The sequence below is a fragment of the Cebus imitator genome, unplaced genomic scaffold (genome assembly GCF_001604975.1).
Source record: "Cebus imitator isolate Cc_AM_T3 unplaced genomic scaffold, Cebus_imitator-1.0 Scaffold55, whole genome shotgun sequence".
Taxonomy (NCBI): Eukaryota; Metazoa; Chordata; class Mammalia; order Primates; family Cebidae; genus Cebus; species Cebus imitator.
Genome location: NW_016107370.1, coordinates 1,697,182 through 1,722,202, shown reverse-complemented (window position 1 = coordinate 1,722,202; position 25,021 = coordinate 1,697,182). Strand labels below are relative to the sequence as shown.

General features: G+C 43.8%; 1 protein-coding gene across 3 annotated transcripts in view; it reads left to right on the top strand.

Annotated features, from left to right (window-relative positions):
* Window positions 1–25,021, top strand: part of ALPK2 (alpha kinase 2) — a 164,320-nt gene that overhangs the window by 20,538 nt on the left and 118,761 nt on the right. Inside the window, exons 1-3 of one of the 3 annotated variants that reach the window (XM_017528814.2) lie at window positions 6,181–6,813; window positions 19,590–19,644; window positions 24,241–24,368. In XM_017528814.2, the coding sequence (XP_017384303.1) occupies window positions 24,260–24,368 (109 nt within the window). In that variant the 5' untranslated portion in view covers window positions 6,181–6,813; window positions 19,590–19,644; window positions 24,241–24,259. Of the gene's footprint in view, window positions 1–6,180; window positions 6,814–19,589; window positions 19,645–24,240; window positions 24,369–25,021 lie in introns of those variants that run through there. The other 2 variants (XM_037738596.1, XM_017528813.2) reach the window with 2 other exon arrangements.

Genomic DNA, 25,021 nt, shown 5'->3' with positions numbered 1-25,021 from the left:
TGGCATTAATAACTAGGTAATGGGCTGATCTGTGCAGCAAATCATCATGACGCGCCTTTGCCTATGTAAAAAACCTGTACATCCTGCACATGGACTGTGGCATTTAAAATAAAAGTTGTTGAAAAAATCAAATAAGGCTGAGTGTGGTGGCTCATGCCTGTAATCCCAGCACTTTGGGATGCTGAGGCAGGTGGATCATGAGGTCAGGAGTCTGAGACCAGCCTGGCCAACATAATGAAACCCTGTCTCTACTAAAAATATAAAAATCAGCCAGGCATGGTGGTGCGTGCCTTTGATCCCAGTTATCAGGAGGCTGAGACAGAAGAATCACTTGAACCCGGGAGGCAGAGGTTGCAGTGAGCTGAGATCATGCCCCTGCACTCCAGCCTGGGTGACAGAGTGAGACTCTGTCGCAATCAATATAAAATAACATAAAATATACATTCTGGCTGTAAGTCCTTTGTGATAGGATTTGCAAATGTTTTCTTCCAGTGTGTGGCAGGTAATGATGTCTTGTGAAACACACATGTTGCATTTAAGTTTCTTCCATTTTCAAGCCTGCGCTGATATTCACTTTTTGTTGGGCCCTTTCCTGTCTCCTCTGAGCATGCCAGGAATGGAGGATGTGTGGATAGCTGGGTTCCCCATGGTCTGCCCCGCACACACATGCGCCCGAGTCAGCCAGGCGCTTACCCCAGTCCTACTCCACTGGCTAGCTTCCAGGAGCATGTTCATCAATAAACACTGCTGTGCATAGGCGCTATCCAAGGCTTCAAATCCAGTGAACCCCCTTGACCAAGGCGGTGAAAATGCCAGGGCTCACAGCTGGCCCTAGTAGAACCCCTGTGAGAGCACAGCAGGGTGGGGGAACGGGGGGGGGGGGCAGTTCCAGACAAGAGCATTGCAGAGACTCACTGTTAGTACCCAAAGCCGAGATGTTTTTCAACCATAAATGCTTTTCAAATTGTTACATGCCTTTGGTGGATGTAAATATCAAAAAGTTTTAGTAATGAGTATGTTTTGCTCTTATAATCAGAAAAAAGGCCATGCAGAGTAAACTGTTCCAAAATAGTACATATAACATATGCAAATCTTTTAAAATTTTTAAATGTTCACACTGTCTCACTAATGAATTTTACTTAGCATTTGTGAAATAAGGCCTCGCATGTACAGCATTGGAATTTTGCTCCTGTTCTGAGAGTTGCAATGTATTTTTGTGGCTGTTCTAAAACTGAAACTGAAGCACTAGAATGAACCATGACAAACTTTAATCTTGGAAACTTGGGTACTTTTTGTTCAGGTACTTACTTAGATTCTCATATTTTGTTACATTGAATTTTGAGCTGGTTTTGCTATTTTGATTTTAGGTAGTTCAAATATAGTCCTTCAGGAGCATAATGGATAAAATACTTCTATGTCTGTGAACCTAACTACCATTTATAATTTTGTTTCTCTGGGGGAAAATGAACTCCAGATTCCAAACAACACTCATATGCCTGAAAAAGTCCCTCTCGGATGTATCAATTCTGATAACACTGCATTTTCATTGTTGTTATGCAATTTTTTTGTTTGAGACAGGGTCTCACTCTGTTGCCCAGGCTGGAGTGAAGTGGCACAATCATGGCACATGGTAGCCTCTGCCTTTGAGGCTCAAAAAGTCCTCCCACCTCAGCCTCCTGAGTAGATAGGAACACAAGTGCACACTACCACACCCGGCTAATTTTATGAGGTTTTGTGGAGGCAAAATCTCACTATGTTGCCTAGGCTGGTCTTAAACTCCTGGGCTTAATTGATACTCCTGTCTCAGCCTCCCAAAGTATTGGGATTACAGGCGTGAGCCACCGTGCCTGGTCTGTTTTGTAAATATTTTTAAATTTCATCTTCTCATTAAGAATATTATAGAACCATGTAACCTGGGATGAAAAACATAATGAGAAAACAGAGTTTTATTCACATTAATATTTCTTTTGCCACTGTACGTAAGGGGGAAAATGCCTGTTTAGTTGACCTACCCAAGTGATTGGCAGCTATTGTAAATAGATGACCTGGGCCAGGCATGGTGGCTCACTTGTGTAATCCCAATACTTTGGGAGGCTGAGGCAGGTTGACCACCTGAGGTCAGGAGATCGAGACCAGCCTGACCAACACGGTGGAACCCCATCTCTATTAAATACAAAAAATTAGCTGGGTGTGGTGGTGCATACCTATAATCCCAGCTACTTGGGAGGATGAGGCAGGAGAATCGCTTGAACCTAGGAGGCAGAGGTTGCAGTCAGCCGAGATTGCGGCATTGCACTCCAGCCTGAGCAACTAGGGTGAAAACTCCCTCTAAAAAAATAAGATTAAATAAATAAATAAATAAATAAATAAATAAATGAAATGAATGAAGGTTGCAAATGCATGATTCAGGTCACATTTGCTAATGGGAATCCCTGGACCCCGGAAACGGATGAATTGTTGGAGAGGGAGGCGCTCAGTGCTCAGGAGAAAGCTCCCCAAACACTGACAGTTCTCTCTGCAGCAGAAGTGACCTGCTCAGTTCCAGCCTGGCCCGAGGACCCTGGCAGAGTCCCTGATCTGCCACGTCATTGGTACCAAGCCTCAGCCAAGAATGTGCTTTGCTGGGACGAGTGTACCATCAGCCTTGCCATGAGCGTTCAAGGGCCTTCTGTGCCAGGAAGAATAAAATGAGCAGATAAACCCCTCACGTACCAATCCCAGTCCACGTAATAGGAGCAAAGAGCAGCGTAAAAGCCTAATGAATTTGCTTTAACTGTTCAGATCAGCTGGAAACTGATTCAATCCCAGTCTCCAGCAAACCTAGGGTGCTCGGTGAGCCAAATGGCACTCATTCGCTCAAGAAACTAAGAAAGTAACAGTTGGAACTTGGGAAAGCTGAAAAAGCCTTGCAGAGAGAGAATTAATAAATATCTGACACAAAAATACATTTCTAACTCCATTCCTTAGAAGGAAAATCTTCCTAAAAATTAAGTTTTAAGAAAATTCTCCCTATAGTTTCAGAAAATTAGAGATTGAACATAATTTCTTATACTCTATACTACTTTACTCGGAATAATGCTAAACATTTTTATGTCTTTACTTTGAATCTCAAACTCACTTTTTTTTCAATTGCAGTATTTTATTGAATTATGAAATGTCACACATAGGTCTGGGGAATCTTCTGGCATCTTCTTTGTGCAGCTGGATAACTCTTAGATCTTATTTACCAAGCTGCTGAGCTGTTCCTTGTTCAGAGATATAGACACCAGCTAAAAATTTTCTGATTTTTTTTTTTTTTGAGGTAAGATCTCACTCTTTCACCCAGGCTGGAGTGCAGTGGCATGATCATAGCTCACTGCAGCCTCAGCCTCCTTGGTTCAAGCCAGCCTCCCACCTCACCTCTCAAGTAGCTGGGGTTACAGACACGCACCACCATGTCTGGCTAATTTTTGTATTTTTTTGTAGATGGGGTTTCACCATGTTGTCCTGGTTAGTCTCAAACTCTTGAGCTCAAGGGATCCACCCACCTCGGCCTCCCAAGTGCTGGGATTACAGGCATGAGCCCCTGCTCTCTGCCAATATCCTTGTTTTTAACTGTTGTGGCTTGCTGAATTAAAGCAGCGGAATTTGAAACAAGTTCAATACCATTTCCTTCAAGGATTAACTCATCTTTCTGGGGCTTGAGATACCGAATGAGCAACATATGGCCTCATCCAAACCCTGCACATGTATTTTTCACCCAAGAAATTTTCGATTTCAGCAAGAGACTCCTGGCTAACACTGTTGATGGGGAAGTGGGCACGCATAGCCCTCTCTCACAACACAAGGCCCGTGCAGCACCCTGGGTCGTGCTCTGTTTATGACTACAAAAAGTGCCAATGGTAGCCAGCTACTTTGTACCTCCCTGCACTTTGTCAACCTGGAGCCTCTTCTTTTCCTTTCTAAGGAGACTGAATTCTCCGCTGATGTAACTGAAGTCCCTCCACAGGGTTCCTCTGGGGCCCTTCACAATAACTGTGCCTCTTCAGAGTGATATGGCAACAGTCTGCTTGCTAAGAATGGTCTTCATTCTCACAGTAGATGTGACAAAGAGAGTCATGTATTTTTTGATGCTATTACCAGGGCACAGAACTGACTTTCTTTTTCTCTTCAACGTCTCACTTCTTCCATCCCTCTTTTGATATTCACAGAAAATTCAGAACTAGTGTCCTGGTCTAATTTGAGTTTTTTTGTTTTTTTGTTTGTTTGAGACAGCCTCTTGCTCTGTCCCTCAGGCTGGAATACAGTGGTGCAATCTTGGCTCACTGCAACCTCCACCTCCTGGGTTCAAGCAATTCTCCTGCCTCAGCCTCCTGAGTAGCTGGGATTACAGGCATGTGCCACTACACCTGGCTATTTTTATATTCTTAGCAGAGACTGGGTTTCACTATGTTGGCCAGGATGGTCTCAAACTCCTGACCTCAAGTGATCCACTTGCCTCAGCCTCCCAAAGTGCAGGGATTACAGGCCTAATCTGAGTTATTTCCAAGATTTCTGTTTCTGATTTTCTTTCATGCCTCCTCCCCAAACCTAAGATTAAAACATAAATTGTGTGACTGCAGATTCATGAGGCGAATAAAACAAATACAGGTAAATCCATTATATGTATGTATGTGTGTGTGTGTGTGTGTGCGCATGTGCGCGTGTGTGTATATATGTACACATACACCTTCAGCTCTTTATATTTATTTTGCTAGGAGATGAACGCTGGGAGTGGAAGGAGTTGGTTTTTCAAATTATTTTAGAGAAACAAAATTAAGTTTCATACTGAATTTCAACTTTTCCATTTAAGAACTCCCAGGCAACACTTCTTTCACAACCGTATCACATTTATCTACTGCTTTGGGACATTCTCTCACTTTTGGCTGTCCCCTCTCCTGTGGTGTGTGACAGCGTTTGTTTATTCTTTATCATCACACCTTCTTCCTCTCTTCATTCCCTACTTGAAGTTATCTCCTCTTTCTTATCTGGAAAAGACCTCACATTGTGAGGACCTCAGCTTTCCATAAAGCCAACCAGTTGCGAAGAATTAGTAATTTCTGTGTTCTGTTGCATTTCACAGATGTGTTCCCCAGGAGACAGTCATTCTTTTACAGTATTCTCAGCTTTAATATATTTTTTTCTCATATAAAGATAAAACTGAAAAACAGAACACATCTGGCCAGGGGCAGTGGCTCATGCCTGTAATCCCAGCAATTTGGGAGGCCGAGGTGGGCAGATCATGAGGTCAGGAGTTCGAGACCAGCCTGACAAACATGGTGAAACCCCATTTCTAATAAAAATACAAAAATTTGCCAGGTGTGGTGGAGGGTACCTATAATCCCAGCTACTCAGGAGGCTGAGGCAGGAGAATCGCTTGAACCCAGGAGGCGGAGGTTGCAGTGAGTCAAGATCGCACCACTGCACTCCAGCCTGGGTGACAGAGCAAGACTTCATCTCAAAAACAAAAACAGAACACATCACCCCTATATTTCTTAATATTTAATGATTTTTAGATGATAATTTTCATCTTGTGAAAATTGCATTCCACCAAGGGATAGTGATGCACATTCTGTGCTACGTCAAAACAATTTGCTTTTGAGAGTTGCAGTGCTCCACACAGAGTGAATATTTATAGCTATGTCCCTTTCAAAGTCACCCCTGGCGCTGCTAATTTGAGCCGTCTCCATGAATCTCAAAAGAGGTTTCTGTCAAAGCTGTCCATTTCCAGGTGTCATACATTAAAATACTTTTGTGGAGCGGCTAAGTGGTTACAGAATGAAGCTAAGGAATTCTCTATGTTTTTGGACTTGGATAGAATTCAGTAAAAGAAATGCTCACATTACAAAATCTGCTTTCCCAACAAGATCCCTTCCAGGCAATTTGAAGGAATAGGACCTGTGGTATTTCTTCTGTGGATTTCTTCTGATCTTTTTCCATTCTCTTCTTTCTATTATAGTCAAAATAGGAAGGGGAGTGTGTGTGTGTGTGTGTGTGTGAGAGAGAGAGAGAGAGAGAGAGAGAGAAAGGAAAGGGTAAGGGGGTTAAGGAGGGTGAGGAGGGTGGATCCCGCCTTCCTTCTGTGGCTTCTGCCTTTCTCAGAGAACTTCAGAGGACGGCTATAATATCTGCTCTAAATGATCAACATATGACTCTTATTTCCACCTCCCCACCACCCCCTCCGTGGGTTTCCTATGTGTACTTCAAATGCCTGATACCCTTGGTACGAGAGCTGGTTGTGTTACTTCAGCCTTAACCACTTCATCAGGCAGCAAGATTTTCCTTTCCTAAGGGGTGAGCAACTAAGCCCAAGGTCCAGCGTGGGCTTTGTAAAGAGCTGCTCGGTCTCCCAAGCAGCAGCCAGTGACAGCTCGTCTGGGTTTCATCAGCTCCCTGGGGCTGCATTTCACCAGGCCCCCTTGCCAGGGCCTCCCCAGCGGTGTCAACAAGTGTCGCACCTACTGCAGAAACAGCCCTCAAGTTTCATCACAGGGATGCTAAAATATATTCTCCAGCTTCAGCAATGACCTAGTTCATTCAAGGGCAGGGAAAAAAATGCTCTTCTTCCAGAACTTCCCCGGGCATGGAATTTCCTTTCTTAGGAAGATATGAACTTTTTCGAAGCAGACCCATCTGTGCTTTGACCTGATCGTGGAAAAGACCCTGAGCCCTGTAACTCCTTTGAATCCCTGTCCCGGGAACAGGGACACCCAATCAATGCCTCACACACAGCCTGGGGAATCCACAGCTGAGCCAGCCCTCCTATAACGTTTTTTGGACAAAGAGTATTGAAAAGTAAGTATGTAGACTTTGGCTTTTACATAAGGAATGGCTGTGTTTCAATATATATAGTTGTTTACATTTTCTGCAGCAAAGAACAAAGCAGATGGTTTCCTTATTAAATAGAACAAGATGAAACAGGGGCTACATGGGATATTTGGGCATATAAGATTTTAAAGTGGGCAAATTCTCATGGTCTTGCAGTTTAAGTCCATTTTGACCGTTTTTGAAAATTATTGCTATTTTTAAATGTGTGCCTATTTTGGCTTGACAATAATGAATGAAAATAGTTTCTTTCACGTCATGTCTATCTTGACAGTTAGAAAAAATATAGAGGATGACTCAAAGGAGTGATATGTAAAGCTTTGCAAAGTAACATAAAAAAATGAAATCAACCATCCAGGTAACTCCAGCCCCAGATACTTTTGCCTGAAATATTTGAGTATTGTAGTCAAGAGTTACTCCTTTTATTGTGGAGTAACTGAACAATTGAAAATCTCTCCTATGTCGGTAGACACAGCAGTATATTGTCTGACAACAGGTAATGCAATTTGCTGAAAAGCTATCAGGCATTTCAAAATGGCTGATGTAAACATTTATCAGGTTGTTCAACAGAGGTTTTAAAAATTTTAAGGCAAAAAGCCAAAAAAATCCATCAATTAAATGCCACCACTGTCATATTACATTTTAATGAACACATCTAAACTTTGAAAACCCTGATTAAGGGTGTCAGTTACAGACATTTGGCAATCATTTAAAAATAGATAAAAGCAAGAACGGCATTTAGAGCTGCCTCTGCTGTAATTATTTCCTTTCCACAACCTTTTCCTTAAGTAAAGGTAGCCTTTATTTCTAAAGATTAATTAACCAGGAATGGTGATCCCAGAGATACGTGATATGTTTTACAATTCTATATCAGCTAAGGACAAATTGAAGGAGGGTTTTTGCTGTGTGGCTTCTGAATTGAAGCCCAGGATGTTGAGGGCTACCTTCCGAGTCAACAACCTCACAAATCCAGTATTAAAAAGCAGGGATAGCCAATGACCATGTTCAGATCTTGGAAATCAGGATTTGAAACAAACTAAATGTACTTTAGCTCCCAAATTACATTGTCCTTTCGATGTTTTTACCAAACATTCAGTCACAACTTGGGGAAGTTTTTAGGTAGGGCAGGGTTCCTATTGTCGTTACCTGCAAAGATTTTTCTCCTCCAATTTGATGAGTTTTTAGCAGCCTCATAAACACTCGCGTGTAGCTATTAGCTCCTGTGATGAGGATGCAGTTGAGTTAGTATCTTACTCTGGATGGAGGTGGGAGAAGCAGGGGAGGTTCTGAGAAAGGCAGCCCAGGCTTCAGAGTCATATTTGGAATTGACTCCTAACTTTAGCACAACTTTTCAACCTGTTTGAACCCCAGTTTACTCATCTGTAAAATGGTAACAGCATTCACTTTAACAAGGTTGTTGGAGGATTAGATGCATAAATACACCTACAGTATCTGTCGAATCATAGTTTCTCAACAAAAGATAGTTTTTCACCTTAGTTAATTAAAAGCTTCTCTTTTTTTTTGCTAAAACTTTAGAATACCACCATAATATATATAAATAAAAACTATACAGTATCAGTATCAGTGCAATAATTAAATATAACACAGACAATTAGATTATTTGAGAAAAATTCTATGCTTGAAAACAATGTGTTTGAAAACAAAATAAGAAAAAAGATTATCTTTTAGAATGTATCCATTATAAATAAGAAAAAAACTTTTTTTTTTAACTGAAAATCGTTGATGGATAATTGATGCTTATTATCTAAAAGCAGAAGTAGAGATTTATCAACATCTGGGAATGCTTTTCAATACATATCTGTACCATATTTAAACATGACTGTTTGGGAATCCATAGTAATGAAGGTCTGTGATTATGATGAAAACTAAGGCACACACCCAGCCTTTTTCCAAAGATTATAGTCAAGGCTTGCATTGAGAGAGGTGGGGGTGGGAGTGGAGGTGAAAACTCTCCGAAATGGACTGGCCATAGGCAGAGCTGAGCAGGGACAGAAGCTCTGGGCCAACTCAGAAGTGTAGTTTCCAGGCTAGGGATTGCACTGTGCACTAGAATTGCGCAGGGTCAGTGATAAAAGCACACAATGAATAGGGAGAAAGGCCAGTCAGCGATGGGAGTGAGCCAACAAGATTCACAAGCAGGCTTGTGGGCTAGCTCCAAGAACTTTATCAGACGTCTTTCTTGTTGCCCCTCATTTTTACTGAGACACCCCACAGCTTTTTCCCAGGCACATCAGAACACCTTGATACATTCTTCGCCTCGGTTAGACAGGTTCACAGGGAACTCAGGATATGTGATTCTGGGTTGAATGCTGCCAGGAAGAAAAATTGAAAATGCAAACATGTAAAGCAACTTGGGAGAAAGTGATCATATTGTCTTAGGGTTGGCGAAAACGAAAGAAAAGACACTTGACCTACATCCAAGAAAACATTTCAACTTGTTTCAAGCCCTTATTGGGATTTCTGCTTATGCATGCCCACCTGGCACGGCCTAAATAGACAAAACTGATCAGGAGATTTCAGACATCAGCTTGAAGAGACAGGCAGCAAGTTGAAAAGAAGCTCAGTCCCAGAGAGTTCAGGTCTGGATCACTGCACCCTCCCTATCGAGGGCCAGCACCTCCGCTGCTGTCCTCACGTCTCAGCTGCACAACGCACCTTGATTTTCACTTGATCTTCAACCCTGCTGTTAGACAACCATGCTCATGTGCTCCCCAACCTCTAATTTAAGACCTTCCTCTGAGTCCAGTGGTTCTTAAACTTTCAAGTGCAACAGAATCTAAAGAGCTTGTTAAGATAAAGGCTGCTGGGCTCCATCTCCAGAGTTTCTGATTCTGAAGTTTCCAAGAATTTGCATCTTTTCCTTGTTCCCAGGTGATGCTGATGGCGTGGCCCAGGTTCATTCTGAGAACCATGGCTGTAGCCATTTCTTCGGCCTGTAGTTCCTGAAGAAAACCTATTCGTACTTAATCTTTTCAATCACCACATTTGCCTTACTTCTCAGGGGGTGCCGGAGACACAGATACAGTGTGCTACTGCTGTGGACGGAAAAGGTTAGCTCATCAGGTGCCTTGAGGCAAGCAGTTTACAGTCTAGCTGCCGGGGGTGACAATGAGTGTGGGGACAACACACTGAAGCTAATGTTCTCTAGTTTTTAGGGGGCTTTTTTTTTCTTCTTCTTTTTTCTGCAGCTGAGGATATCAGGGAAGCCTTCAAAGAGAAACTAGCATTTGAGCTAGGGGTTAGAAAACCCGGCAGGGTTTTTGAACAGATTGAGATGGAAGGTGGTCCTTCTATGTAAAGAAAATCCAGAAAAACAAAATAAAAACGCAGAGGGCAGAAAGAGAAGGGATGAATATGAAAACCAGAAATTAGAGTGGTTCGCTATGCTTTTCATACTTCTTCTTGACGATGAAAGAATTGTTGAGAATTAGATGGCTTTGATTAAGCCATTTACCTCACTGCAGCTTCAACCTCCCAGGTTCAAGCCATTTACTCTTCAATTCACTACTTCTGTCAATTGCTTGGTCATAACTTAGTGTCCAACATAGAGATCTGGAATGGAGAGGCAAACGGTAGGAATTTCCGGCACTGTGGGCCAACGAGGAGAGGATATGCCTTCTAGAAGCAAAAAAGAAATAAACTTGGCCAGGCCTGGTAGCTCATGCCTGTAATCCCAGCACTTTGGGAGGCCAAGGTGGGTGGATCACGAGGTCAGGAGTTCGAGACCAGCCTGGCCAACATGGCAAAACCTCATCTCTACTGAAAATACAAAATTAGCTGGGCATGGTGGCATATCCCTGTAATCCCAGTGCTTGAGAGGCTGAGGCAGGAGAACTGCTTGAACCCAGGAGGCAAAGGGGTTGCAGTGACCTGAAATTGTGCCATTGTGCTCCAGCCTGGGGCACAAGAGTGAAACTCTGTCTCTCAAAAAAAAAAAAAAAAAATCAACTCAAATTAGCTTAATCAGTAACAGGGATTTATTGCTTACACCATGGAAGAGTCCAGGAGTTTGGTCAGGACCGTGCTGTTTCTCTGCATTTCTGGAAGCTCTGCTCATCTCTGTTTCGGTTCTATCAGGCCAGCTTTAGCACAGTCTCAAGATAGCTATCGGCCTCCACTGAGGTCCACGTGCCTCCCTTTTTCTGTAGATGACAGAGTGAACAACCTAAGCTTTGCACTGACTGGGTCACCCTGAACTACTTTTTGGAGAGTGCCACATGTGATTGGCTTAAACTTTGGTTAATGACTCAATCAGTCAGCAAGAGCACTGCAATTTAGACCAATCAGAGCCACCCAAGCAGGAAGGGTGAGATCTCACCAACCGAGTCCCTGGGCTGCTGAGTGACGGGAGAAGCTTCGTTACCAGGACAAGCAAATGGCCACTTTAGGAGATTTTAGTTATTTTGGAAAAAGGCCTCTAAAATCATACCATGTCTTCCCTTAGTCATAAAGTTAGCCATGGGGAACATTTATGCTTTAAAGATTCAGGATATTATTGCTAAAGGTAAGCCAGGAAAAATTAAAAAAGAAATTAGGATGGGCGTGCTTTAAAGTTCAGCTAAGGCAAGTTAAAATGTTCTTCCACAGAACAGACCTGCCTCAGAAATGGAATGAACCAGCCAGGCATGGTGGCATGAGCAACTCATAATCCCAGCACTTTGGGAGGCCGGAGTGGGCAGATCACTTGAGGTCAGGAGTTTGAGACCAGCCTAACTAACATGGCAAAACCCTGTCTCTACTAAAAATACAAAAATTAGCCAGGCATGGTGGTACATGCCTGTAATCCCAGCTACTCAGGAGGCCGAGGTGGGAGGATCGCTTGAGACCAGGAGGCGGGGGTTGCAGTGAGCAGAGATTGTGTCACTGCACTCCAGCCAGGTAAAAGAGTGAGACCCTATCTCAAAAGAAATAAAAATAAATAGAATGAACCATTGGCTACAGTTCATTTTTATTGAATGTGATGTTCCTTATCTGTAAGGCACACTTTATTTTTTAGAACAAGATTAGATAAAGAACCAATAAAAATCTTCTGTATTGGAAGGCGGAGGCGAGTTTTAGACTAGCCTGGGTGACACAGTGGGGTCCCATCTCTATTAAAAAATATTCTGGAAATAAGGCAAGTGGAGGCATTATATGAAAGTGTTCCCCTAAGACACTCTGACACTCTGACTGGCTGGCTTGAAGGATGAGGACAGAAGGTGGCAGAAATCAGACGGCCACTCTCCAGCAAACATCTTCCTTGTCCCCACACTGTTGATTTTTTTCTGAATGAACTTGCTGAGACGTTGTTAGTTCAGCATAATGAATTCAGGCTTAGTTAACTACACTCAGGTTTGGTCTTATTTTTGTCGGGGGAGAGGGGAGTGAGACAGAAGAGAGACTAAGATTTTCCAGATTGTCCCCTGTATCATCCGATGCCAGAAATTCCACAGCATTTCACCTCTTGGTCACATTGAAAGAAACATTCTCTTAAGGAGGATTAGTTGGAGTTGCTTTGGAGTTTTTCATTACAGGGGAATGAGCGTGGGAATGTAGGGAGCCTGGGCAAATGCGGAGGACAAGAGGAAAACAAGCCAGAGGGAGGCTTTCTTTACCATCAAGTGTTTGTGATGACACTGATGACACATTCCTGGATTGGACACAGCAATCAGCCCATGACATTCAGCTTCAAACCAAAGTGATTTTAACCAGTTAACTCATGAAAGTGGGTCCGATTACAGCACTGTCACACTTTGTATGTTTATAGCACTATAAGTTCTCTCTTCCCTGTCTTTACCCTGATAGGCAAGAGAATGTATCCTTTCAATGCAGTACATGGAAAATCAGAATCAAGAAACCTGGATTCTGTCACTAACAAGCTGTGTGACCTTGGAAATGTCACCTAACCTGTCTGTTTCAGGTGTGTTTTTCACTTGTAAAATTGTGGAGGTACTAAACTCTCACAAAGGTTTTATTTATTGTTTTATGTATTTATTTATTTAAGACAGTCTCACTCTGTCGGCCAGGCTGGATGTAGTGGCATGATCTCGGCTCACAGCAACCTCTGTTTTCTGGGCTCAAGCAATCCTCCTGTCTCAGTCTCCCGAGTAGCTGGGATTACAGGTGTGTGCCACCATGCCTAACTAATTTTTGTATTTTTAGTAGAGATGGGATTTCACCATGTTGGCCAGGCTGGTCTCGAACTCCTGACCTCAGGTGATCCACCTGCCTTGGCCACCCAAAGTGCTGGAATTATAGAAGTGAGCTACTGTGGCCTCACACAGGTTTTATTTGACTTGGAGCCTTTTTTTCCCCCCTCTCATAAAGATTGGAAACTGCCACACATTTGAAACAGCAGGGGAGAGGAGAGTCAGTGGAAAGGCTCTTCCACCTAAAATAAATTCAAAACAAATCCAGAAGAGCTGCTGCCAGCCCAGTATTCACCATGCCTCTGTGACAAATTGTGCACCCAACACACTGTAGGGCACATGGAGGTGCTCACTCTTAATATTGAAAAGTTACCTTTTACTTATTAGGTAAAATATATAAATTCAAGGTATCTAAAAAGATATACAAAGACTATCACTGTCCCCAAGTGGCATGTATTCTTTTCTCCCAACACTTAGGCCTTCTCCCAGGAGCAAGTAAGATACAGCTTTCTTGTGTGTTTCTAGTCAATATATGTATAAACAAGCATATTAGATTCTTTCCTCCTCCTCCTCATCCTTCTTCTTTGCTTATAAAAGTGATCATATTCCCTGCACTATTATACACTGTTTATTTAATGTATCCTGGAGATTATTCCATATCAGTGCATACAGAACTGTCTCTCTCCCTCTCTCTCTCTCTCTCTCTTTTTTTTTTTTTTTTTTGAGACAGGGTCTTACTCTGTTGCCCATACTGGAGTCCAGTGGTGCCCTCACACCTCACTGCAGCTTCAACCTCCCAGGTTCAAGCCATCCTCCTGGTTCAGCCTCCTGAGCAGCTGGGACTACAGGCATGCGCCATCACACCCAGCTAATTTTTGTATTTTTTGTAGAGATGGGTTTTTGCCATGTTGTCCAGGTGGATCTTGAACTCCTGGGCTCAAGTGATCCACCTGCCTTGGCCTCTCAAAGTGCTGGGATTACAGGCAGGAGCCCCCATGCCTGGCCTATCTCATTTTTTAAAAATGTCCATTGTTGTTAACAAAACAAAAACATTCCATTTCTCTTTTTTTTTGAGATGGAGTTTTGCTCTTGTTGCCCAGGCTGGAGTGCAATGGACCGATCTTGGCTCACTGCAACCTCTGCCTCCCAGTTCAAGTGATTCTCCTGCCTCAGCCTCCCAAGTAGCTGGGATTACAGGCATGCGCCACCACGCCTGGCTAATTTTGTATTTTTAGTAGAGACAGGGTTTCTCCATGTTGGTCAGGCTGGCCTCGAACTCCTGCCCTCAGATGATCCGCCCACCTCGGCCTCCCAAATTGCTGGGATTACAGGCATGAGCCACCACGCCTGGCCTGAAATAAAGATTCCATTCTTTAGATACACAATAACCAGATTCCTACTGATGGACGTTTAGCTTTTGCTATCACAAGCAACACCACAGTGAATTTAGTAGGTGCTCATTAAATGTTTGTCTCCTTGCTTCTATTTTGAAAATTAACTTTATAAAGGCATATTTTGTATATCATATAATTCATCCTAAGTGTTAATTAAATGCAATGATTTTTTTTTAAAGCAAATCTACCAGGTTGGGCAATCATCACCATAGATTCATTTTAGAATGTTGTTATCACCCCAAAACATCCCTCAGACACATTTATCATTAGCATTCTCCCCACTGCCCTCCGCTCCAGCATCCACTGATCTACTTTCTGTCTTTATAGTTTCCATTGGACACTTCATATAAATAGAAGTATATAGTATGTGGTGTCTTGTGTATGGCTTCTTTCATTGGGCATACCGATAATGTTTTTGGGGCTCATCTGTGTCATACTATGTATCCATAGTTTTGCTCTGAGATGGAGTTTTGCTCTGTCGCCCAAGCTGGAGTGCAATGGCGCAGTCATGGCTCTCTGCAACCTTTGCCTCCCGAGTTCAAGCAATTCTCTTGTCTCAGCCTCCCAAGTAGGTGTGATTACAAACTCCCACCACCACGCTGAGCTAATTTTTGTAGTTTTTAGTAGAGACAGGTTTCACCCTGTTGGCTAGGCTGGTCTTGAACTCCCAACCTCAGGTGATCTGCCCACCTCAGCCTCCCAGAGTGCTGGGATAACAGATGTGAGCCACCGTGCCTCGCTGGATCCATAGTTTGTTCTTTGTTATTGCTTGGTGGTATTCCATTGTATTGCTGCGCCACATTCTGTCTACCCATTTAGTAGTTGGACCATTGGGTTATTTCCAATAGACATTTAGGTTGTTTCCAAACTTTGGCTATTATGAACAATCCCACGAAAAACATTTGGTACAAGTCTGTGTGTGAATATACATTTTTATTTCTCTTGGGAAGACACCTCAGAGTGGAATTGCCGGGTCATTTGGTAAATTTATGTTTAACTTTGAAACCTGTTTCCCATTTAGCAAAAAAAAGAGTAGCTTGCTGCCAGTGCTGAATTTTACGTAAACATGCTCTTTGAGGCTGAAGCAAATTTGGCCGACTTTCAATGAGAGACAACAGTTTTCTCGGGGCAAAAGGGAAATGGGTTAAGAAACTGCCTAAGTGTTTTCCAAACTGTCTGTACCGCTTGTACATTCCCACCAGCAACGAATGAGTGTTCTTGTTCCTTTCCACATCCTCACTAATATTCCACTCCAGCAAACCTGGAGTGGAATATTAGGAGCGTTTGAACATTTATGTTTATTCATGTTTCAGCTCTGCCATTTGCAGGCTGTGAGAAATTATGCTTCTTACACCGATCTTTAGAAGGGACTGAAGCTTCCAAGTCATTAGCTGTGAAATAGCAAAGAATACCCACCCAGCAGCTTCACTGTGAAGATGAAATACGATTGTGTCTGTGAAGTGCCCGCCTTGGGGATGGCACACGGTAGGCACCTGAAATGTGTTATGTGTTTCTCCCCACATGGTTTGCCTTCCCCACCATGCAATTTACAAAAACCATCTCTGGAGAAGCTTCCCTAACTAACACAGGACTGGGTATTAGGTGACAGTGGGTGTGGTGTCCAAATCTACAGTAACCGAGATGGCAAGTTCAGGAAGACAATTGCCATTGGATTAGGCTGGGTAATCAGAACTAATCCCTCCTGTCCCCACTGGGTAGGTGCCTTGACTGCTGGCTTTCCTGCCAGCTCCACAAGAGCTGGTTACCCATGGTCTGCTTGTGGGCTGTGACCTCTTTCCTGATCCTTTTAGCTGACAGCAGGCTTTCTGGTGACAGCAGCCATGTGACTTGCTGGCTATTGGCAGTTGGGGGTTGCAGGGGAAGGCAGGGGAAGGCAGGGGAAGGCGATGCAGATTAGTCAAAATAAAACGACATCACTTGAGTGTTTTAAATGTTCAAATAACGCTCCTATAGCCTTTGTTCTCCATGATTTGAGAGAAATACATTATTTTTGTAATCTTGCCAATGTTAAACCCAAAGCCACTGACACAGCTAACACTTACATAGTGCTTACTTTATATACTGTTCAGAAGAGCATTACACAGACTGACTCAATTTCCATAACAGTCAAATGAATAGATACTGCTATGATCTTAGTTTTATAGAAGTGGCTGAGGCGGGGAGACGATCAGCTAGTGAGTGACAGAGCTGAGATTTGAGCCTGGGCAGCAGGTGCAGGAATCCATGCCCCACATCATGACATCACTCTGTTACCTGTTAAGGGTCCTGCTCATTTTGGAGTAGCTATTAAAATATGATATGTGGGTCAGATGCAGTAGCTCACGCCTGTAATCCCAGCACTTTGGGAGGCTGAGGTGGGTGGATTAAAAAGTCAGGAGATCGAGACTATCCTGGCTAATATGGAGAAACCCTATCTCTACTAAAAGTACAAGAAAAATTAGCCAGGTGTGGTGGTGGGCCCCTGTAATCCCAGCTACTAAGGAGGCTGAGGCAGGAGAATCACTTGAACCTGGGAGGCAGAGGTTACAGTGAGCTGAGATCATGCCACTGCACTCCAGCCTGGGCAACTAGAGTGAAACTCGATCTCAAAAAAAATTTTTTAAATGTGATATGTAAATACTCTTCTCTCTGGTAATTCTATTTCTTGATATCTAAGGATGTCACTGGAAACATAAAATACTCCAGCCAAGCAATACATCAATACAAGAGCAGACAGGTTAAGCAGGATATTGCCATACTATGAAATACTAATATCTAGCAGCTTTCAAAAATGGAGAGAGAGACTTATGGATTGGGTTGACACTGTAAGATTGCCAAAACTTATTATTAAGCAAAATAAGCCAATTGCCAACAAAGTATGTACCATACATACCAACATACGTATATACCATTCATGCCATACATTCAACAAACTTATATATATATAGATGGTTATATATGTAAAGAATAGAAAAAATTGTCTGAAAGGATACCAGATCCTTCCTCTTGGTAGAGAACTGAGATAGAGAGATGATGACTTTACCTTTATATGTATTTCTAAGAACATAAATGTATCCACTATGATCTGTATAATTAAAGGTAAATAAAATGTTTAAAAAGAAAGAAATTGGTTGGGCACAGTGGCTCATGCCTGTAATCCCAGCACTTTGGGAGGCTGAGGTGGGCAGATCACTTGAGGCCAGGAGTTTGAGACCAGCCTGGCCAACATGGTGAAACCCCGTCACTACTGAAAATAAAAAAATTAGCTGGGTGTCATGTTGCACGCCTGTAATCCCAGATGCTCAGGAGGCTGAGGCAGGAGAATCGCTTGAACCCAGGAGGCAGAGGTTGCAGTGAGCTGAGATGGCACCACTGCACTCCAGCATGGGTGACAGAGCGAGACTCTCTCCCAATAAATAAAGAAATACAAATACGAATAAAAGAAAGAAACTTGCCACTATCCACTGTTCAGGGAAAATCTCTCTTAACCCATTTTTATCTCTGTTCTCCCACACCACCACAACAATCACCAACACAGAAGAAGAGGGAGACTTCTGTGACCAACGTTGTGGTGGATTTGCCCCTATGCCAAGCTGCAGGCACTGCGGGGTGTTCTCGGATTCAGTTCCAACACGGTCTACCTGGAGATAGTGTCAGATCCCACAGGTTGGGAGCTTAGTCCCCAAGGCTACTCCCACCCACCGTGAACCCTCAGAACACCAGCTGCAAGTCGAGGCTTCCAGAACTTCTGACTCACTGGCTTCAAGTTGGGGTTCCTACGATCTCCTCTTTGGGTTAAATTAATTTGCTAGAGCAGCTCACAGAACTCAGGAAACACATTTACTGGTTTATTACAAAGGTTTTTTTTTTTTTTTCCTTATTACATCAAAGGACATTTCAGTGCTATTTTATTTTTATTTTTATTTTTTTGAGGTGGAGTCTTTCTCTGTTGCCCAGGTTGGAGTGCAGTGGCAAGATCTCGGCTCACTGCAACCTCCGCCTCCCGGTTCAAGTGATTCTCCTACCTCACCCTCCTGAGTAGCTGGAATTACAGGCACGTGCTACCATGCCCAGCTAATTTTTTTTTTTTTTTTTTTTTTTGTACTTTTAGTAGAGATGGGGTTTCACCATGTTAGCCAGGATGGTCTTGATCTCTTGACTTTACCTTGGCCTCCCAAAGTGCAGGGATTACAGGCATGAGCCACTGTGCCCGGCCTTACAAAGGTTGTTTTAAGGATATAAGTAAACAGCAGAGATCCGTAGGGCAATTTGCGGGAGCTTCTGTCCCCATGGAGTTGGGATGCACCACCCTCCCGGCATCTGGATGAGTTCTTCACCTCCCTTCAGCCTCCATGTGTTCAGCTCTCTGGAAGCTCGCCAAATCCTGTCCTTTTGGGTTTCTATGGAGGCTTCGCTACATAGGCACGATTGACAACCATGTAGAAATGTGGACAAAAAGCACCTGATCTGAACACAGCAAGGCCTGTCCAGATTTTTCTCGACATTCTTTTCTCTGTGTGGCATTCTTTCCTCTAGGGTGTGGGGCAGGAATGAGGGTCTTTTGGAATGAGGGTCTTTTGACCACAAACAGTGTCCTACCTTGGACAGGTCACAGGAGAATAGAAGGTCGAGAGAGAGATTCTGTTTCCTGAGGCCAAAAGTGCCCCAACATTATAACAAGGGATATGGGAGTTAGGAGCCAGGAACCGTGGATGGAAACCAGTAAATATACAGCTATATCCTAACACCATAACCACACAGTGAAAAAAGAAAAGAAAAGAAAAAAAGGCAAATCCAGCATTCTTTCTAGTTAACACATTGTTTTTCCAAGGTCATCTGTGAAGTCTACCACAAACTCCTCCAGTAATACCAGTAATTCAATATTGATTGTTCATCTCTAGCAAAGAATGATAAATCTGTCATCAAGGGTTCTCACCTTCAGAGAAGCCACAAAACACGAGCCACAGCCTGACTTAACTGTCCTTTTCTTCTCGAGTACAGTCAGTGCTCTGTGGCTGAGGTATGTGGTCACCAAACTGACTATGTGAGTCAAATAGTGTGTGTTTGTCAGTATTTTCACAGGTGGGACAACACTGTCAGGAAGTCGTCACCTGGGGAGGAGTCACACATGACACAGAAGCTCCTTAACCTCAGCCCAGCTCTTGACAGCTGGATTTATCCTTTTCTCCTTCTCTATCCACAGCAGTGATCTCCAGGAATGAGAATGAAAGGCCATATCCTATAAATTACTATCACAGGTGAGAATTATACCCAGAAACATGTTTACACATTAGTTGGTATATCACTTTAAAAAGAATCGTTGTGGTAACCCACAGCAGGAAAGGAAATTAATGAAACAAGTGAAGTCTTTCCTTATACTACACTGATTACCATTATGAAAACCAGTTATGTAACAGATTTCTACAAGGCAATTGACATACATTATTCTAATCCTTAGACTGTTATTCTCTCCTTTTACAGATGAGAAGATAGGCTCAATGCTTTGCCTTGTAATTGGCAGAGCTGGATGTAGATTTGTTCCTGGCAGGTGGCAAAGCCTGCACTGTGTTCACAGTTCTACGAGGCTTCCTGGTCAGGAGGGTGTTTTCTTGCTGTGAGAGCCACCCTGCCCCTTACTGCCCCCCTCCATTTGAGTAACTTCCCTAGGAATGTGGAGAGTGGGGTAGTCACCCCTCTGTCTCAACAGTTGCTCCTACAAAGCATTGCTGATTGGCCATAAAAAGGGATGAAGTACTGATACAGGTGACAACATGGTCGAACCTCAAAAACATTAAGTGAAAGCTTCTATTTATATAAAATGTCCAGAATAGGCCGGGCTCTGTGTCTTCTGCCTATAATCCCAGCACTTTGGGAAGCCAAGTGGGAGCATCGCTTGAGCCCAGGCATTCAAGACCACCCTGGCCAACGTTGTAAGACCCTGTCTCTAGCAAAAAAGAAAAAATCTATAATAGACAAATACATAGAGACAGAAAGTACGTGAGTGATTGCCTCAGGCTGTGTGTGTTGGGGAGGGGGAATAGAAATGGGAAGATGAGGAGGTGAAAGCGGTGTAGGAATTCTTTTTAGGGTAATGAGAATGTTTAAAATGGATTGTGGTGATGGTTGCACAATTGTGAATATACTGAAAGTCATTGAATTGTACACCTTAAATGAGTCAACTGTGTATGGTATGGCAATTATATCTCATTAAAGCTGTAAAAGAGCTGGGCATGATGGCTCAAGCTTCTAGTCCCAGCTACTCACGAGGCTAAGCTGGGAGGATGGCTCGAGTCCAGGAGTTCAAGACTAGCCTTGGGCTCGTGTTAAATCTAGTTTTTAAAAAATATCAGTTGGCATCAATTCCTCAACCACCAAATGTACTTGTAACCTAGTCTGGAATGGAGGAAACTATTTGCCATCTAGCAGATGAATTTTCTTTCTGCGCTGTGCAACGAATCTGCCATCTATGCTGAGAGGGGCTTTCTGAAATACCACACATGTTAACCGGAGCCCCATGTCATCCAGCCTCTGCACAGCTACATTTAAGAAGTTCTATAGCCAAAAATAATTGGAAATGCAAATCATTTGTTAAAGAATGTCAAAAAGACCCAACTCACAATCATAATGCATAGTTGCTGAAGATCTTCAGTTCAGCCTCTCTCACCCAGTCTTCCCTGCCTATCCCAGCAGCCATCAAACTCTCCAAACTCCCCTCTCAAACCTCTCCCCCATCCCCTGTGTTCTGCCCCACGCCCAAGCAGTTTTCTTTATTTTCGATGCTACCATATCACTTCTTCAACCTTACAGCTCTTTCTACCCATCATGTGAATTATTTAACTTCAAGTTGCTTCCTGCACACACTCTCCTTGAGGAAGGGAAGGCAGTGTGTTCCCCTAAATTAACTGGTTTTATTTTGTTTATTTATTTTTTTGAGATGGAGTCTTGCTCTGTTGCCCAGGCTGGAGTGAGGTGGCGTGATCTCGGCCCACTGCAGCCTCTGCCTCCCAGGTTCAAGCAATTTTCCTGCCTCAGCCTCCCGAGTAGCTGGGACTACAGGCCTGCTTTGCCACACCCGGTAATTTTTGTATTTTTAGTAAAGATGGCATTTCACCATGTTGGCCAGGACAGTCTTTATCGCCTGACCTCGTGATCCACCCGCCTCATCCTCCCAAAGTGCTGGGATTACAGGCGCGAGCCACGGTGCCTGGCCATTTAATTTATTTTTTAACCCTGATAGTTAGAGAGCATAGGTGCTTTACGGAGGGCAGTTGGGAACACTTTTTGGGAAATACAGTTCCCATCATATTTCTACACAGAATGTATTGAAATTAAGGAGATGCTGTGGGAACTTCCAAAGCAGCAGGAGTGATCTCAAAGGAAAGCACTGGAGGCGTGTGTGAGCAGAGTGCTGCAAGAGCAGCATCCACCAAGCAAGGTGGGCCCATGGGCCAAGATCTGTGTCCTCACACGGGGCCCTGAGCCCAGAAGGGTGCAGCCTCCACCTCCCGGGTTCAAGCAATTCTTTTGCCTCAATCTTCTATTTTACAGATGCAGAGGTTGAGACTCAGAGAGGTTCAACAACTCACTCAAGATCACACAGCTCAACTGGCGGCCACCCTGGGGCTGCCCTTCAGGGCGGTGCCGGCTGACACTTGCAGTGTGTAAGACACCACTGGAGCTTTTTTTTTTTTTTTTGACACCAAGTCCTGCTCTGTAGCCCAGGCTGGAGTGCAGTGGTGCAATCTCGGCTCACTGCAACCTCTATCTCCTGGGTCCCAGTTCAAGCAATTCTCCTGCCTCAATCTCCTGAGTAGCTGGGATTATAGGAACATACCACGATGCCCAGATAATTTTTGTAATCGTAGTAGAGACAGGGTTTCACCATGTTGGCCAGGCTGGTTGTCTTGAACTCCTGACCTCATAATCCGCCTGCCTCAGCCTCCCAAAGTGCTGGGATTACAGGCGTGAGTCACCATGCCGGGCTGGGTGCTGTCTTTGGTTTAATGCTCCGTTATTACCACCTTAAAAACCTTAATCCTGTTTGCACAAGGAACCTCTCATTTTCATCTTGAACCGGGCCCTGCAAATTATGTTGCTCATCCTGCTACCGCGGCAAGGGTCCCCAAGCGTCATCAGCCCTGCACTTGGGTTCCTTCTTTCTCTACTCATTTCCGCTCATCAGATTTTTAGGTGCTGGTGAGACCTTGAACTGTCACCAGGGAACTTGTCTCTGACAACTCATCTCTCAGGGTATCGGATACAATCTGGAAAAGTGGGAGGAAATAGGGAGGAATTGGTTCTAAATGGGTTAGGAGCTGCAACTGACACCCATATGGAAAGGGGTGTCCCCTTTGGCAATACAGCCATGGCTGTTTCAATTTGGCATCTCCTACCCTGGATTCAGCATGTCCATTTCCTAAACGCCCCTTCCCTGTGCAGGCTAACCACACTGTGGTGTGGTTCTTTTCTTTTTCTGAGCTCTGTGGTGTGGGAGAACAGCCTGCCATTGTGAAGAACTGGACGCTACCGTTTAGACAGAGCTAAATGCATTTCAGAGCTCAGCGCTCCACAAAGGATGGGTCTGGCTGAGTGGAGCCAGCTTGTATCTGCCAGTAGTGTGGAAAGGAAAGGGTTCTCTGGATTCAGACCGACCTCACCCTCAGGGCTGCCTCATTAGCTGTGCAAGTGGTGCCCTGCAAAGCTCCAGTGGTGTCTACACACTGAAAGTGTCAGCCTGCACAGCCCTGAAGGGCAGCCCCAGGGTGGCCGCCGCTTGAGCTGTGTGATCTTGAGCGAGTTGTTGAACCTCTCTGAGTCTCAGGTTCCACATTGGTAAAATGCAGGAGACATTAGTAACTATCCTTAGGTAACTTCAAAGAGATTAAGTGAAGTAACATATCTGGTGACTAATCAAGTGTTGAATGCCTGCTTGTATCAGTGAATACATGCTTGCTCAAAAATGCGAGCCCAGTCCCTGCCTTCCCCTGGGACACCCATCTGGAGCTCAGAAGGAGCAGTCATATCCCAATTTCAAAATATCTTCTACCTGGAGATCATTTCAACATAACCAACCTGTTTTTTAGAGCCAAAGACACATATACACTTTTTTGAGCACACTATGAACAGACTTTAAGAAGAGAAAGGGGCCGGGTGCGGTGGATCATGCCTGTAATCCCAGCACTTTGGGACGCCAAGGCAGGTGGATCGTGATGTCAGGAGTTTGAGAACAGCCTGACCAACATGGTGAAACCCCATATCTACTAAAAATACAAAAAATTAGCCGGGCATGGTGGCACACACCTGTAATCGCAGCTACTCAGGAGGCTGAGGCAGGAGAATCGCTTGAACCTGGGAGACAGAGGTTGCAGTGAGCTGAGATCACACCACTGCACTCCAGCCTGAGCGACAGAGCGAGACTTTATCTCACAAAAAAAAAAAAAAAAAGAAAGGAAGGAAGAGGAATGAGAGGAGGTGGCACTAACCGTAAGCTCACGGGATGCTTCTCTCTCCGTTGGAGCTCTGGCTGCCCTGGGATCTGCCTAGGTTCTCAGTCAGGGCACCCCCGCCCCACTCCCTGCAGTGTCTGCAGACATTTTTGATTGTCAGGCATGGAGGGGAGGGGGTGCTACTGGCATCTGGTGGGTAGAGGGCAGGGATGCGGTTAAACGTCCTGCAATGCACAGGACATCCCTAAAACACAGACGGATCCACCGTCTGGAAAGGCCTGGAAAGGCTGCCCAAGGCCACCAGGGTGCAATGAGCTGCCAGGGTGGCACCCTGTGGTTTCTGGAATTCCTAAGAAGTCCAGAGAAATCCCAGACCAAATGGTGATGTCAGGGATTTTTATTTTTCAGATTCGTGTGGCATGAAAGGATGACAGACTCCAAAGGGCCCCAGAGGCGCCTGCTGTGTTTTTTATCTACGTTGCTTTCCCAGAAGGTTCCTGAGAATTCAGACGCTGTGCTTCGCTGCATAATATCTGGTAACCATCGCTAGACTAGCTAATTACCCTCTAAAATCTCCCTGCATATCGGGTTTCTTGGCTCACAAATGCATTACTAAAACATCATTTGGGAAAGTTACCTTGGAATTTTTTTGTGCCTGTGTAATCAATGAAGCAACTGCATTCTCTATGATTTGTTTCTAGAAGATTTCTTTGAGTGACTTCCTGGACACAGGGTATTGACCTTCACCTTGGGGTTCTGGGTTAGGCAACTCTCACACTGGCTATTTATTTTTTTCATATGATCCACTCTTTTCTTTCTTTCTTGGATGTCCTTAGCCATGGTTTAAAGTTCATTGGGCACAGAGGAATGGCACGAGTAACTTCTTTTCTGTAAATTGATGGAACTCTTCTGTTATTCTTTAATCAGTATCTTAAAACTGGCTAGTCTCCCCTCTGCATGCCTTCTTCAGGCATGCTAATAAGAAGTGAAAATATTTAAATGGAGATGATGGGTGACCAGTGAGAAAAAGCAGGGGACTGAGATTCCCCCTGGATTGGAGAATCAAGAACTCAGAATTGATTAAGTATGTGTACTTCTAATGGTAAAAGGATTTATCATTAAAAGAACATAAACATAAAACAATTGGGTAGGGAAGTGGTATCTTGTACCTCATGGGTGGTTCTCTTTT